This window comes from Hemiscyllium ocellatum, chromosome 13 (assembly GCF_020745735.1).
Source record: "Hemiscyllium ocellatum isolate sHemOce1 chromosome 13, sHemOce1.pat.X.cur, whole genome shotgun sequence".
Lineage (NCBI taxonomy): Eukaryota > Metazoa > Chordata > Chondrichthyes > Orectolobiformes > Hemiscylliidae > Hemiscyllium > Hemiscyllium ocellatum.
Window position 1 is genome coordinate 18,064,626 of NC_083413.1, and position 17,274 is coordinate 18,081,899.

Consider the following 17,274-nt stretch of genomic DNA (forward strand, 5'->3'; position numbering starts at 1 on the left):
GGTAGCCATTATGGAGACATGGTTACAGGATGGTCATGTCTGGGAATTAAATATCCAGGGGTACCAGACTACTAAGAAGGACAGACAGGAAGGTAAGGGAGATGGCGTAGCTCTGATATTCAAGGATGGCATCAGGGTGGTGCTGAGAGATGATATAAGTTATATAGAGAATGAGATTGAATCCATTTGGGTGGAAATTAAAAAAACCTATGAGGAAAAGGTCACTGATAGGCATAGTCTATAGGCCACCATCTAATAACATCATATCGGGGCAGGCAATAAACAAGGAAATAACTAATGCCTGGAAAATTGGTATGGCTATTATCATGGGGGCTTTTAATCTGCATGTAGGTTGATCAAACCAACTCGGTCAGGGCAGCCTTGGGGAGGATTTTGTTGAGTGTATCCATGATAGTTTTCATGAATAGTATGTAATGGAACTGACGAGGGAGCAAGCTATCCTAGACTTGGTCCTATGTAATGCAACAGGAATAATTAATGATCTCATAGTCAGGGATCCTCTTGGAAGGAGTGATCACAGTATGGTTGAATTTAAAATACAGCTGGATAGTGTGAAAATAAAATCCAATATCAGGGTCCTATGCTTGAACAAGAGAGACTGCACATAATGAAGGAGGATTTGGCTAAAATAGACTGGAAACAAAGATTTTATGGTGGGACAGTTGACGAGCAATGGAGGACTTCCAAAGCACTTTTTCAAAGTGCTCAGCAAAAGTATATTCCAGTGAAAAGGAAGGACAGTAAGAAAAGTGATAATCTGCCATGGGTGTCAACGGAAATAAGGGAAGCTATCAAATTGACAAAGAAGGCATACAAAGTGGCCAAAAACAGAAGTTTTTGAAATTAGAAGATTGGAAAAACTTTAAAGGTCAACAGAAAGCCGCAAGAAGAACCATAAAGAAAAAGTAAGAAAGAACATGAGAAAAAAACTAGCACAGAATATGAAGACAGCAAAATTTTCTATAAATATATAAAATGAAAAGGAGTGGCTAAAGTAAAAGTTGGCACTTTAGAGGATGACAAAGGGCATTTAGTTATGGGATATGATGAAATGGCTGAGGCATTGAACAGATATTTTGTATTGGTCTTTACAGTTGAGGATACTAACAACATGCCAGTAATTGACAAAGAGACAAAGGTAGGTATGGACTGGAAACAATCATTATTACGGAAGAGGTAGTGTTGGGCAAGCTAATGGAGCTAAGGATTGATAAGTCTCCTGGCCCTGATGGAATGCATCCCAAGGTACTAAAAGAGATGGCGGGAGAAATAACAGGTGCACTGGCAGTAATTTTCCAAAGTTCACTGGACTCTGCCAGTTCCAGCAGATTAGAAAACAGCAAATATAACCCCACTGTTTAAATAGGGACGTAAACAAAAGATAGGGAATTATAGACCGGTTAGCTTAACCTGTGTAGTGGGGAAGCTGTTGGAGTTTATTATCAGGGAAGAAGTAGCAAGGTATCTCAGTAGAAATTGTCCAGTTGGGCAGATACAGCATGAGTTCACTAAGGGCAGGTCATGCTTGACAAATCTTTTGGAATTCGATGAAGACATTACAAGCAAGGTGAACAGTGGATGTTTGATTACATTAGACTCCCTACAGCGTGGAAACAGGCCATTTGGCCCAACAAGTCCACACCAACCCTCCAAAGAGTAACCCACCCAACCATTTCCTTCTGACACGATGGGCAACTTAGCATGGACATCTTTGGACAGTCAGAGAAAACCAGAGCACCCAGAGAAAACTCACACATACATGAGGAGAATGTGCAAACTCCACACAGTCACCCGAGACAGGAATCGAACCTGGGTCCCTGGCACTGTGAGGGAGCAATGCTAACCACTGAGTCACCGTGCTGTCCCAGTGGTGCACCTAGATTTCAAAAGGCCTTCAACAAGGTGCTGCACAAAAGGCTGCTGCATAAGATAAGGATACATGGTGTTAGGGGTAAAGTTTTGGAATGGGAAGAGGATTGGTTAACTAAGAGGAAGCAAAGAGTGGGGATAAATGAGTGCTATTCTGGTTGGCAATCAGTGACCAGTGGTGTGCTTCAGGGTTTGGTGTTGGGACCGCAATTATTAATTGATGATTTGGAGTTAAGGTCCATGTGTAGGGTGTCAAAATTTGTAGATGACACTAACATGAGTGGCAGAGCAAAGTATGCATAAGACTGCGAAACTTTGGAGAGGAATATAGATACTTGAGTGAGTGGACAAAGGTCTGGCAAATGGAATACAATGTAAAATAAATGTGAAAACACACATTTTGGTAAGAGAAATATTAAAAAAAAAGGATTATTACTTAAATGGTAAAAAGTTGCAAGATGCTGCTATGCAGAGGCACCAGGGTGTCCTTGTCAATGAATCACAGAATGTTGGTCTGCAGGTACAAGTAATTACAAAGGTAAATGGAATTTAGTCCATCATTGCTGAAGGGATTGAGTTTAAAAGCAGAGAGGCTATGTTGCAGCTGAATGAAGTGTTAGTGAGGCCACACCTGGAGTATTGTGTGCAGTTTTAGTCTCCTTACTTGAGAAAGGATGTACTGACACTGGAGGGGGTGCTGAGGAGGTTCACGAGATTGATCCAGAGTTGAGGTCAGAGACTGAGTAGATTGGGATTATATTCATTGAAATTCAGAAGACTGAGAGGGGAAACTTATAGAAATGTATAAAATTATGAAGGGAATAGATTAGAAAGAAGTAGAGAGGATATTTCCACCAGCAGGTGAAGCTAGAACAAGAGGGCAGAGTCTCAAGATTAGAGGGAGCAGATTTAGGACTGAATTGAAAAGGAACTTCTTCACTTATGTTAATCTATGGAATTCCTTGCCCAGTGAAGTAGTTGATGCTAATTCAGCAAATGTTTTTAAAGCTAAGGTTTGAGCTTACCTTTGAGCAAACCTTTGAGCAATGAAGGAATTAAGGGATACAGTAAGAGGGCGAGTAAGTGGATCTGAGTCCACGAAAAGATCAGCTGTGATCGTATTGAATGGCGGAGCAGGCTCGAAGGGCCGGGACGGTCTACTCCTGCTCCTAGTCCTTATGTTCTTTTGTTCTTATGTCTGTTTTCATGCTATATGACACTATGACTCTATGAGATGTCAAGAAGCACTTCTTCATAGATAAGGGCTTTTAAATACGCAAATCACAACATTGGGAAATTATCAAGCTATGCTATTTGTTATGTCTTTATTTAGCAAAGGGCAATCAGAAATATGAATCCAATGCAGTGGATGGAGTTACTGTTAAAAGCAAAATATTGCAGATACTTGAAATCTTCAATAAGAACAAAAATTGTTGGGGAAACTCATCAAGCCCAGCAACATCTCTGGTGAGCGAAAATGAGTTAATGTTCTTAGTCCAATTTGACTTCTTCAGATGGAGTTGCTATATAGATTAAGCATGACAGAATTAAATGGCATAACAGACTCAAGAGGTGGAATAGCCCTCACAAGTTCCAATGTTCCCATCTTCCTAAATCCAGGTTTAACTGTCAGAGATAGGTGATGCTACAATGACTTAAAAACAAGTACTTAATTTGCTTGGAAAGACTGAGAATAATCCCATAGACAGCAGCCATCTATCCAGCATTGGCAGTAAGGCAGTAGACAAATTGCAAACTAAAAGACTCACTTTTCCTCCTTTAGTGCAATCAGAAAATAAACCCAAAACTCTACCATCCTTACCTGGTCAGGCCTACATGGGATTCCGTAGTGATTGGAACCAACTGGATCTTGTTGACTATGAGATCCTGGATTGGGGATGTTAATCTGGACCAATCAGGAAAGTCCTGGCTGACAAATATAAGCAAAAAAATCACCCAGTGTGTGTAGGGGGGGAAAGAGGGTAGGTCAGATGACCTCCTTGTGGGTCTGCTCCTGGGCCTGGTCAAACTAGCCATAAGCAGGTCCAGGCAGCGGGCCATGGAGGGGGTTGTTAGGGCCGACTGCCTGCCCCTCTCCCACGGTTATGTTAGAGCCCGGGTGTTCTTGGAGAAGGAGCACGCGGTGTCCAACACCCTGGAGTTGTTCAGGGAGAGGTGGATGCCGCAGGGAGTGGAGTGCATCATTTCCCCCTCCAACTCTATTTTGATTTAGTCCCTGCCCTCCCCTTCACTGTTTGATCACACAGCATTGCCCTTTGATGTGAAGGGAACTGCTTGTCACAGGCCACTCGGGTGTTTTCCTATCTTCCTGGCGGTGGAAATTGAATAAAGATTCATGCACATTGTGTCTCTCACTATGTCTCACACCTGCACACACACACCATGGGTGCTGGGGAAAATAAATAAGTACTACCGCAGTTAGGCGGTAGTGTGGAGGTTAGAGGAAAAAAAAAGAAAAAAAACAAACAGGAATGTAGCATTGCCCTTTGATTAAAAAAAAATATAAGCAGAAAATCACCCAGTGTGTGTAGGGTGGGGAAGAGGGTAGTTCAGAGGATCTCCTTGTGGGTCTGCTCCTGGGCCTGGCCAAACTCGCCATAAACAGGTCCAGGCAGCGGGCCGTGGAGAGGGTTGTTAGGGCCGACTGCCTGCCCCTCTCCCACGGTTATGTTAGAGCCCGAGTGTTGTTGGAGAAGGAGCATGCGGTGTCCACCAACACCCTGGAGTTGTTCAGGGAGAGGTAGGCACCACAGAGAGTGGAGTGCATTATTTCCCCCTCCAACTCTACTTTGATTTGATCCCTGCCCTCCCCTTCACTGTTTGATCATGCAGCATTGCCCTTTGATGTGAAGGGCACTGCTTGTCACTGGCCACTCATGTGTTTCCTTTCTTCCTGGTGGTGGAACATGGATAAAGACTTATACACTCATTGTTCATTCACTGTGTCTTACACCTAAAATAAGAACAAAAAACACAAAAAAAAAGGAGTCTCAGAGGTTCTGTTCATTCTGAGACCTGGCTCTGAGGCAGCTGGTTCAGTCTCATAATTTAAAAAAAATATATAAACAGGAGATCACTCGGTCTGGAGGAGGTGGGTAGGTCAGAGGACCTCCTCGTCGGTCTGCACTGGGCCTGGCCAGGCTGGGCATAAACAGGTCCAGACAGTTGGTCGTGGAGGGCATCACAATGGCTGATTGCCCACCCCTCTTCCACGCGGGCCAGGGTGTTCCTAGGGAAGAACCATATGGTATCTGTCAATACCCTTGGGATTTTCAGGGAGAGATGGGCATCACAGGGTGTAGAGTGCTTTATTTCCCCTTCCAACTCTATTTTGATTTAATCCTTGCCCCGACCCCCTTTTATCTTTTTGATGACTCAGTATTGCCCTTTGTTGAGAAGGATACTGCTTGTCACTGGCTGCTTGGGTGTTTCCTTCCTGGTGGTGGAATATAAATAAAGATTTATGCATTTGTTGTTCTTCATTGTGTCCTACACCCGCATACAAATGGCATGGGTACTGGAAAGAAAAAAATATATAAACAGGAGATGACAATCTCCTCAGTTCAGGGGACTGACTCTGAGTTGGCTAGCCATAGCCAGTGTACTGTGTGGAAAAGTCCTCCCAAAAAAATGTAAACAATCTCATCAGTTCAGCAGACTGACATTGAACTGGATTGCCATAGACAGTGTACTGAGTACAAGTAAATAAAGGGTGACTTGGTGATGGGACACTGGCCTTTGTGTAGTTAGGGGGAAAGCGTATATGCCTGAAGAATATTTGTTCACAACAGTCACCTTGTTTTAGGCATTTCTGGCATCATGCCTTTATTTGGGAATCTTGATGTTTGATCCTTCTGTTGAAGACTGGGCTCGATATGTGGAAAGAACGTGATATTTTTTCTGGGAAAATGACATTGGGCAGGTGAAAAGCAGTAAGTAATCCATCTGACTGTTAGTGGACCTGCATCAGTTTTGGTTATAAGGGGCTTAACTTTCCCAGGAGCACAGACACTAACACTTTCTAAGAATTGACGGAATTGGTTATGGAATATTACAACCCCAAACCACCTCTAATTCTGAGATGCTATCAGTTTTACTCAATAGTTAGAGAACTGGGGGATTCCATATCAGGACTTTTGACGAGATTCAGATGACCAGCAGAGGCATGTGATTTTGGGAGTACTCTGAATGAGATGCTGAGAGACTGTTTGGTATGTGGGATTAATGATGTAACCATGCAGGAGCACTTACTAGCTGAAGCTCAACTGGACTTCAAGCAGGCACTACAACTGGCTCTGTCATTAGAAAATATAACAAGTGGAGAATGAGAGCTACAGGGCATCCCAATGGAAGTGGACTCCCTTACTGGTCTGAATGTACTAGCGACACGACTCGAGTGTAGGCAATTACAGAGCCTCGTGTAGGGCTTATCCTGAGCAGAGGTACCCTCGGCCAGCCCACAGCAGAACCCACAACAAAGTTGAGCCCGGCCTAATAGCTGAAAGGTTCTTCAGGACCTGGGCTGGCAAGCCATTGCAGTTGCTGCCAGTATGCAGACCCGAGACAGCAAGGGAGTCCTACAAGGCCTGAACTGAATAAGAAAACTCATAGGCCGGTCCCCAGGCGAGTGCACACCCTGGAAAGTCCCCCTACATGGGAGTTGGAACAAATATATTGCTTAGCAAAATCAAAATTAATGTTTGGTTAAATGGTCACGCAGTTCCCGTGGAGGTCGCATGGAGCAGCTGTATCTGTGGTTGCAGATCCTATCATTAACATGATTCACTCAGGTCTACAAGCCTTGAATTTGCACAAGACCTTGGCCAATCTGAGAACATACACCGGGAAATGTATGTTGCAAATTAAGGATATGACTTCAGTTCCAGTTTCCTATGAGAAGCCGTTGGTACAGTTTCCTCTGATGGTAGCAAGAAGCTCGGGCGCAAGCCTACGGGGGTGCAATTGGCTGAGAAAGATTCACCTAGATTGGCTCAAAATATTTTGATTAGAAAATGGCTGCCTCGGTGAAGTCCTAGTGAAATACCGAGGAGTTTTTCAGGAAGGGCTTGGGGCTATCAAAGGGGCCAAAGCTACTTTACTTGTTGATCAGGAAGCAATTCCAAGATTTTGCATGACCCACCTGGTTCCATTTGCCTTGGGGGCAAGAGTAGAGATGGAAATCAGGAGGCTGGAGAGCAAAGGAATCATCAAACCAGTGCAGTTTGCAGAATTTTCAGCACCAGCCATAACAAAGCTTGACAGCTTGGTTCACTTTTGTCAAGAGTCCCAGAAATACTCTACAATTAATACCCAAAAGGATTTGTATCAATGTGCAAGGCTGCCATTTGGGGCATCATCAGCCTATGCCCCTTTCCAGTAAACCATAGATAAAATTTTACAAGGGCTACCCCAAGTTGCCATTTATCTAGATGACATATTAATAACAGGAAAGCCCAATAAAGAGCACTTGCACAACTTGGACAGAGTGCTTAAATGTTTCTCCCAGAAGGATGTACCCCTTAGAAGAAAAAAAAATGTGTTCTGGGTGCTCCAAGTGACCTATTTGAGTTAGAGTTGACAAAACTGGGGTTACACCCATTGGAAGAGAAAGTGAGGGCAATCAAAGGAGCCCCAGTTTCCACGTCTGTACCTGAGCTTAAACTTTCCTTGGATTAGTGAATTATTATAGAAAATTTATACATAACCTGGCCTCTATCTCAGCACCCTTGTACCTGCTATTGGAAAAGGGTCAGCCTTGGAAATGGTCATGCCTTTAGAGAAGTGCAAAAGTAACTTTTGTCATTTAAGCTGTTGGCCCACTATGACTGGTAGTGCTGAAATGCAATGCCTCCCCATAGGGGAGCAGGTTACTGTTGGCTCACTGGTTGCTCAATGGAGAGAAATGCCCGAAAGCGTATGCTTCCCGGACTTTGTCTGATGCCGAACGCAAATATGCTCAGATAGAGAAGTACGGTTTGGTAGTCATCTTTGGTGTGAGGAAGCTTCATCTTAGTAACTAATCACAAACCGCGGCTAGGGTACTGATGGAAGACAAGACGGTGCAGCCGAAGCTTCCAGTAGAATTCAGTGTTGGGCCCATATTCTCAGTTCGTACAAGTGCAAGCTAGAACACCATTCAGGAAACCAAATGGTTAATGCAGATATCCTGAGTCACCTCCCACTGGCAGATAGTCAACCGGTGGTGCCTCCCCGGAAGAGTCCGTTTTGGTTTTAAACTTCCTGGACACCCTCCCAGTCACCACTGACAATATTCAATAGTGGAGACCAAAAGATTCTGTCCCAGCAAAACTGGTGGTAATGAAAATCAGGTTGCAATGGTGAGAAATGGCTCACCAAGCAAGGTTATTGAAGGAAAGATGCATTTAAAATTTGGGGCCATTTTTGTGAGTTCAGAAAGTGGACAAAGATTGAGAATGTCTGGGCGTGTGCAGACGAGCTCTGCGCTATGCTGGGATATAATGATGACCTTTGTAGTCATATATTGGTGTTCTGCCATGAGGTTAAACTGTAACTTAGAACATGCTGTTCTGTGATCTAACAATAATGTAGTGTTAATAGATATTTTAAAACAACCCTAAAGATAGGCCTGAGCTCCAAATAACTCCCACTGTTGTAACAGGATGTATTTTAGTAATGTGCAACAATGACAAACAATATTCTGCCATCTCTTAAGCCAAATAATCAGTTTGCGTTAAGATGACAGTTGTATTGGGATGTGATTACAAAGGAAACTCATGCCCATAAATCTGTAGATCTGGAGAAAGTGTAAAGTAAAGGAAGGGGACAGTAATTATACCTTTCATCTTAAGAGTGAGTTAGCTGTGAATAGGAGTCACTCAAAAGTAAACCAAAATTAGAAAATTTGACAGTAATAAAACAAAGAATGGCCGATGCTGGATGTCTGAAACAAAAAAGTAGAAATTGCTGGAGAAACTCAGCTGATCTGGTTGCATCTGTGGAGAGCATGACTTTTGAGTGCCATTACCCTTCTTCAGAATTGGTTCTGTTTTTGTTTTCTGTTTCATTTGTTTTAGATATTTCAATGTTGACTAGGAATGGACCTTCAGATCTGGACCTCACTTTGCATTTACCCTAAGTAAGATTTGGTGGAATGTAAGAGGTGCACACACACACACACACACACAGACATACATGGCGCACACACACACACACACACACACAGACATACATGGCGCACACACAAAACATACACATACAGGCTCCCTCAGCAATTATTAGACATTTCCTCTTGTCTCCTATAAGCTTCATTCAGGAGCTGTATCTCCTCCTGGTAGCCGGATCTGTCGTGGTGCTGTTTGCAGCTGTTCTGTCTGTGAGCCTCCACTGTGTCCGGGATCGATATGCTGATGTCACTACCCGAGTGGCCAGTGGGGATGATCAGTGAGTAGGAGGCCGACTCGGCCAGGTCCACCGAGACAAAACGGTTCTCACGACGCGAGTAGCGCAAGGACGGTGAGCGAGCTTGTGCCGAAGACTGGCTGATGTTGCTGACAATCGACACAGTGTCCAGCGCCTCCTCGTTCTCACAGATCTCCAGCACCTCCAGGTGGATTTTGACACTGGTGTCAGCCAGGCAGCCCGGCATGTCCTCAGCACTGGGCTCATGCCCCACGCTCTTGGAGCGATACACCTCGACCTTCTTGGCCACTGGAGTTATCTTGCACCCCTCCCCACTGATTTCGTAGGTGGACAAGGAGAGGGTCTTGCCGGTGGTCGGAGCATGCAGCGAGACTGTTCCCTGAAACGCACACAGCGGGATAGACAATCCATCTGTTCTCTGGGTGTAAGGACAAAAAAAGAACATCAGTATCGTCATTAGTAATTCCTTGATGACAGAGCAACATGCTTTCCTTGCTATGAACCTGTTCATCCCAAAATTGTCACTTGAGCTGTATAGAAGTTTGCGGTGGAATACTGTAAATCATTGAATCATATGTGGGCATTCATAGCTCAGAGATTACCTGTTCCTCATCACACGCTATTGCATAGCTCTTGCTTGTGGCTTTTCATCTAAGATCTTAACTAAAATCTAAAATAATAATAACTTTAATAACTAACACCTTTAAACCTGCTGGAAAGGTTATCAAACCGAAAGAGAATCAGTAAAGAACTGTTTTAATAGACTGATATCCATTTGCTGAATGAGACAGCGAAATGCTCTCAGCGTTTTACAAGGGTTTTAATGTAAATCCATAGATTAAACACCAGATTACATCCTTATTTTCCCTACTCTTTCCCTGTCAGAAGCAAATCACCCAAGTGGAAAAGAGTTCTCTGTGTTTTTTTTCAAAACCCTACCACCAAGTTATTTAATTAATGAGTTGCAAACACTTCCCATTAGGGGCAGTGGAGCAAACAGCAAAATGAGTAAGTGAAAATCAAAGGATGGGATGAGATCAAAATAGTGTTATTGTTGGATACAATGAATCCTAGCCCCTGTGGTGACCACCTGTCTTTAAATGCATCATGGGTACTGATAGACGCCATGTGTACTCTCTCCAAGTGGATCTGTTCACAGCTGGAGCTATAGGAAGACTTGCAAGCAGTTGGGAGGTACAATTGCCTCAATGGTTCACTATGTTGCCTTATCGATGATGATTTTAGCCAAGCCAAGAGCAAGCTGACAAGGAGGCTCTCCAGCCTGCTCAAACCCTTCACTCCAGTTAGTTTTTCTTTCTATTTTAAGAATCCAGCTTTTCTTTTATAAGGCCTGACCAGATCACCCAACCCACCATATTCGACCAGGGACAACGTAACAACAACAAAGATTAAAAAGGTGAGGGAAAACCAGGAGGGAACAAATCAAAGTGGAATTTATGAGGGAGATAATGCATCTCTGCCTCCATGGTGTTCATCTCATTCTAAAAGTTTCAAAGGTACTTGTGGGCACTGAACATTCCCTCTCCAAGGACACTCGAACGTAGACATTGAATTATAAAATGGAATCATAGAATCCCAATAGTGCAAATCAAGGCCATTTGGCCCATTAAACCTGCACTGACCTTTGAAAGAGCATCCCACCCTATCCCCATAACTCTACATTTACAGAAGTTAACCAATCTAGCCTACACACTATGGAACAATCCACCTATCCTACACATCTTTGGATTGTGAGAGGAAACTGGAGCACCCAGAGATACCCACATAGCCATGGGAGAATGTGCAAACTCCACACAGATAGTCACCTGAGGCTGGAATTGAACCCGGGTCCCTGGTCTGTAATGAGGCACAGCTGGCCACTATCCACCTTTGGTATAGAAGAGAGGCAGGCAGTCAAACCGCTCCACAGCCTGGGCTAATTAATGGTTACTCTAGTCAATCTCAAACGCAGGCCTATGCAAAGGTTGAAGTGAGATCCAAAGCTGAGTGATCCTATGGGTCCAAAACTGAGCATCAGTAAGCAGGTTACTAAGGAAGAGCTGCTGGACAACAATATTGATGACCCCTTTCCTCACTTCCCCATGACTTGTCCGGACTTGTCCTCCCTCCCTATCTTCTTTTCCACCTACCCACTCCACCCTCTCCTCCCTGACCTATCACCTTCATCCCCTCCCCCACTCACCCATTGTACTCTATGCATCTTTCTCCCCACCCCCACCCTCCTCTAGCTTATCTCTCCATGCTTCAGGCTCACTGCCTTTATTCCTGATGAAGGGCTTTTGCCCGAAACATTGATTTCGCTGCACTTTGGATGCTGCCTGAACTGCTGTGCTCTTCCAGCACCACTAATCCAGAATCTGGTTTCCAGCATCTGCAGCCATTGTTTTTACCACCTTGATGATCAAGAACAGACTGGTCATTAATTGACTGTGTTGGATTTGTCCTGCTCTTTTGTATAGGACATACCTGGTGGACAGTATGTTTACAGAGCTGGTCACATCACCAATAAGGGCTACACAGATGGCGACAGAGTGGCTGTTCCCCTCTCAAATGTGTAGACCATTTTTGATACTGTTGGGAGGGATGGCCTCCAAGCAGAAAGCAACAGCAGCAGCCAGATCAGACGCTCCACAACTAGCACTTTCATACAGCAGGGATGGTCAAAGTATAGGCAAGCAGTATTTATAGGGGACTTTTATAGTAAGGGGCACAGACAGGTATTAGTGTCAAGGATGTCTCTAAGCAGGCACAGGATATATTAAGATAATCTAGACATTAATGTTTTCTTATTTTATTTTAAAGCTAAGTGTAAGGCATTGCATTCCAGAATCAATTTGATTGGTCAAACTATTCAATGTTACGCAAATCACACCTTATTTTCACACTACAGCTAAAATACAGACAAGATAAAAGAATTGGCTTAACTGTGACTCTACAGCAATGCTTAACAAAAGAATAGATGCTTGGGTGAGACAGAGAGGGATGTGAAAGACATGGGGAGTTGCACTATGGGATAAGAGAGAATATCACAGCTGGATCAAGGGCAGACACCTTGGGGACTCATCCAGCAAGGCCATATGGATAGAGCTCAGGAATAAGAAGCATGCAATCACTTTGATGGGCTTTGACTGAGGGTCTACCAACAGCCAGCAGGTGATAGAGGAACAGATATATGGACAGATGATGGAAAAAAGAAAATGAAAACAGAGCTGTTTTGGTGGTTGCTTTCAACTTCCCTATATTGTCTGGGACTTGCTTCATGCCAGGGGTTTGGATTGTGGGGCACTTATTAGCTGCGTCCAGGACAGTTTATTTTTTGAAATAATATATAAACTGTCCAACTAGGGAAGGAACTATACTAGACCTGGTAGTGGGGAATTGGCCTGGCTAGATGATCAGAGTTTCAGTGGGATAGCATTTCAGGAAAAGAGAACATAATTCCATAAGTTTTAAGTTACTTATGGATAAGGATAAAAGTCATGCTTGGGTGAATGTACTAACTTGGGGAAAGCCTAATTATTTGGCAGGAATTGGACAGTGTGGATTGGAGGCAGCTGTTTGAAGGTAAATCCACATTTGGCACATGCAAATCCTTTAATCAATAGTTGATGAGAGTTCAGGACCAACATGTTCCTGTGCAAATGAAGGATGAGGACAGCAAAATTCAGGAATCATAGATGATAAGAAAATTTGTGAGCTTAGTCAAAAGGTTTAGGAAACTGAAGACAGCCAGAGCACTTGAAGAAAATAAAGATGGTAGGAAAGAACTCAAATGAGGATTTGGGAAGACAAACAGGGATCATGAATGTGTTTGGCAAACAGGATTAAGGAAAATCCTAAGGCATTTGATATTATATAAGGAGCATAAGGGTAGCTAGGGAAAGGGACAAAGGAGGGATTTTAGGCTTGGAGCTGAAGGAAGTGGATGAGGTTCTTAATGAATACTTTGCATTGATACTCAGAAAACAGAAGGACATGATGGATGATGAGTTTTGGGAGGGGTATGTTAATATTCTAGGCATGTGAATATAAAAAAGGAAGAGGTGTTGGGATTTTGAAAAGCATGAAGGTGGACAAGTTCCCAGGACCTGCTGAGATCTATCCCAGACTGCTGAGGGAGGTGGGTGAAGAGAGTCACACAGGTCCCAGAGGAGAATAGTCAATGTTGTTCCTCTTTTTAAAAAGGGCAACAGGAATAATTCAGGAAAATACGGCAGGGGGAAGCCGTATGTCAGCAGTAGGGAAATTATTGGGCAAAGATTAGGGGTAGGATTTACTCACATTTGGAAAAGCATGGACTGTTTAGGAATAGTCAGCAAAGCTTTGTTGGGGGGTGGAGGGAGTCTTCTGAGGAAAGGACAAAGAAGATTAATGCGGGCAGGGCAGTAGATATTGTCGATATGGACTTTATTAAGGCCTATGACAAGGTTCCTCAGGGCAGCCTGATATAAAAGGTGAAGCCATGTGGGATCTACATTGAGCTGGCAAGATGGATACAGAATGAACGTAGTCATAGAAGACAGACAGTAGTGATGAAAAGGTGCTTTTCTAACCTATGACCAGTGCTTTTCCACAGGGAACGATACTGGGAACCTTAATGTTTGTAGTACATATCAATGATTTGGAGGATAAAGTAGATGGCCTGATTAATAAGTTTGCGGATGACCCAAATATTGGGATCTGCAGAGGATGAGGAGGATTGCCAGAGGATACAGCACAATATAGATAAATTGAAGACTTGGGCAGATACATTGCAGATAGAGTTTAATCTGGAAAAAATATAAGGTGGTGTATTTTGGGACACCTAAGTACAGGTATATAAGAAATGGCAGAACTATTAGTAGGATCAACATACAGAGAGAGCTAAGTGTACAGGTCCACAGTTCCTCAGAAGTGGCAACACAAATGGATAAGGTAGTCAAGAAGACATAGAATATAAAAAATGTTGCAGCTGTATCAAATTTTAGTTAGGCCACATTTGGAATAATGTATGGCACACAAGGAAACCCCTCTTTGCCATGTGGAAGAACACAGATGGTATTTCTATGAGGTGGCTCAGGTTGTGATGTGCAGTCTCTTGAATGAGGTTCTCAAAACCAGAACAGATGTTTGAGGTACCCAGCTTGTTTCCAAAATATTTTCTAATCAACCCATTCAGAGATGTTATTGCACACCCCTACAGCAGGTGGGACTTGAACTCAGGCCTCCTGGCTCAGATAGGAATACTACCACAGCACCACAAGTCCAGCTAACATGTTAAGTAGACCCATTATCAAATCATCTAAATAAACAAATAACCAAGTAACAATTAACAAGCACAGCCTTTAGGGGCTGGAAAAGCACAGCAGGTCAGGCTTCAGGACGATTTATGATGTATATTAATCACTTCCATGAGGTAACCAAATACAATATTTTCATGTTTGCTGATGGCATAAAACTAGATGGGATTGTGGTTGTGAGAAGGACACAAGGAGGAAACAGGGCAATCAAACAAGTTGCATTGGTCGAGATAATGTGGATAAATATGAAGTTGCACACATCAGAGTGAAAAACAGAGAGGCAGTTTATTCTTTAGATCATAGTGTTCTGGGAAGTGTGGATGTATAAAGCGATGTGGGTGTCCTTGTACTCCAGTCAATGAAGGTAGAGAGGCAGGTGACGCAAACAGTTCAGAAGACTGATGGTATATTGGCCTTCATTGTAAAAGGATTCGAGCTCAGAAGTACAGAAACATAGAAACATTGAACACAGGAACAGACATTTAGCCCATCAAACCTGCTCTGCGTTTTAATATGATCATCCAACTTGTACAATGTTCTTACTTTCTCCCATATCCTTTGATTCCTTTAGCCCAAAGAACAATATCTAACGTTTTCTTGAAAACATCACATTTTTGGCCGCAACTATTTTCTGTGGCACAGAATTTCACAGGTTCCCCACTGTCTGGGCGAAGACATTTCTCCTCTTCTCAGTTCTAAATGGCCTACTGAATATCCTTTGACTATGACCCTGGACACCCTTGTCATTGGGAACTTTCTCCCTACTTTCACTTTGTCAAGCCCTGCTAGGGTTTTATAGGTTTCTATAAATCCTCCCCTATTCTTTTAAACTCCAATAAATATAGCTCCAATTGATTGAGTTGCTCTTCATATGTTATCCTGCCAATGAATCAATCAGGTAAGGGAGATATCTTACTGAATTTATGCAGGGCTTTGGTAATACTATACCTGGAGAATTGTGTGCGGCTTCGGTCACGCTACTTAAGAAAGGACATATTTGCCAGAAATGCAGTTTAGCAGAGGTTCACTAAACTGATAATTGTGATGGCAAGATTGTGATATGAAAACAGATTGGTTTGACTGGGCCTGGATTCACTCAAGTTTGGAAGAATGAGAGGGGATCTGATTGAAACATCTAAAATTCAAATGGGGCTGGACAGACTAAATGTAGGAAGGAGATTTTCCCTTTTGGGTCTCTAGGACTTAACAACACAGTCTGAGGACATGAGATAGACCATAAGGACTGAGATGAGGAAACATTTCTTCATTCAGAGGATGGTCAACCCATGTAATTTGCTATTGCAGGAGGCAATATATTCAAGAAAGAAATTGATACATGTTGAGGTTTTAAAGGCCGCAAGATGACAAGAAAGCAGGAATATAGGATTGAGACAGAGTATCAGCCATGATCTTATTGAATGATGGAGCAGGCTTAAAGGGCTGAATAGTCTCATCCTCCTATGTTTTAATCACCCTCTCAACTTGTCCTGCCACCTTCAATGATCTATGTACATGTAAACCCAGGTCTCTCTGATCCTGCACTGCTTTTGGAATTGTGCCCTTTGTTTCACATTGCTTCCCTGTGAACCTCCAGCCAAAATGAACAAGTTCATACTTTTCTGCAATAAATTTCATCTGCCGCCCATTCCACTCACCTGCCTATGTTTTTTTTCCTGGATAAAGCATCATTCACTGTCACTCTCTCAGTTCACAACTTCAAAATGTTGAAACTGTGCCCTATATTGATAAAATGTTGGTCGTTTTATGGCATTTTCTCATTAGTGCAACATTGATTAAAGTTTTATTTTAAATGAAGTAAGTCATTTAATTATTTTCAGCAAGGCTTTGACTGATTAAGATTGGAAGTGGCACATAGGTCTTTCATGAACTACGTGTGGAACTGGAGCAATAGGTTACAGAAAGCCAGGATTGCTGTTAACTGAGTTAAGTCAGTGCTCAGTTGAATACAGTGTATAGTTCAAACTGTGTTTTTTTTTAAATTAGATCCTCTCATTCTTTTTCCCAAGTTTCATTTTGTCCTTGTGTTAAATATTTCAGAAGTTGCATCTAAGAGTAAAGTCTCTGCAGAGTGGAGACAATTAGTCTCCATCCTTGACTTAACAATCTGACAGCTCTCATTCATGCAGTAACAAATGATTTAGAAGGCCAATGGCAACACACGCCCCACTGAGATGTCAAGATGACTCGGTTTCTGCTGCTTGGCGGCTGCACATTCTGAATGCCAAGGTGAAGTTTTGACAAACAGTTTCTGGAGATAAATGGCTGATGTAAAAAGAATAGCTCACTGACTGCCAATCTCCTGGGAGAGATGCTGTCAATAGTGCATGACAGTTACTGGAGCAGTCTGACAGCCATGAACAGCCATCTGTCTAACTGAGATGCCTGAAAACTGGTTCAGTGCTGCATGGAGCCTTTCATTTCACATCAACTTTCTTCTTTCATTTTTCAAATTTCGGAATAATGTAAGCAAAGGTGAAAACAAAACAGCTTCAACATTGATATCCCTTTATAATTAAGGCTTGATCCTACTATAATCAGCACTAGAGGAGATCCTGTTCCTGGATGTTATGAGTCTACAGCTTTGTAAACATCATATGAATATTTGCTCTGACTGATGCTTTCTTTTGTTCAGTAGGAAACT

General features: G+C 42.8%; 1 protein-coding gene across 1 annotated transcript in view; it reads right to left on the reverse strand.

Annotated features, from left to right (window-relative positions):
* Positions 1-9,157: 9,157 nt before the first annotated feature.
* The window catches only part of LOC132821677 (probable G-protein coupled receptor 149), a 43,315-nt gene continuing 35,198 nt past the window's right edge, over positions 9,158-17,274 (reverse strand). Inside the window, exon 4 of the mRNA XM_060834386.1 lies at positions 9,158-9,730. Coding sequence (XP_060690369.1) covers positions 9,158-9,730 — 573 coding nt within the window. The remainder of the gene's footprint in view (positions 9,731-17,274) is intronic.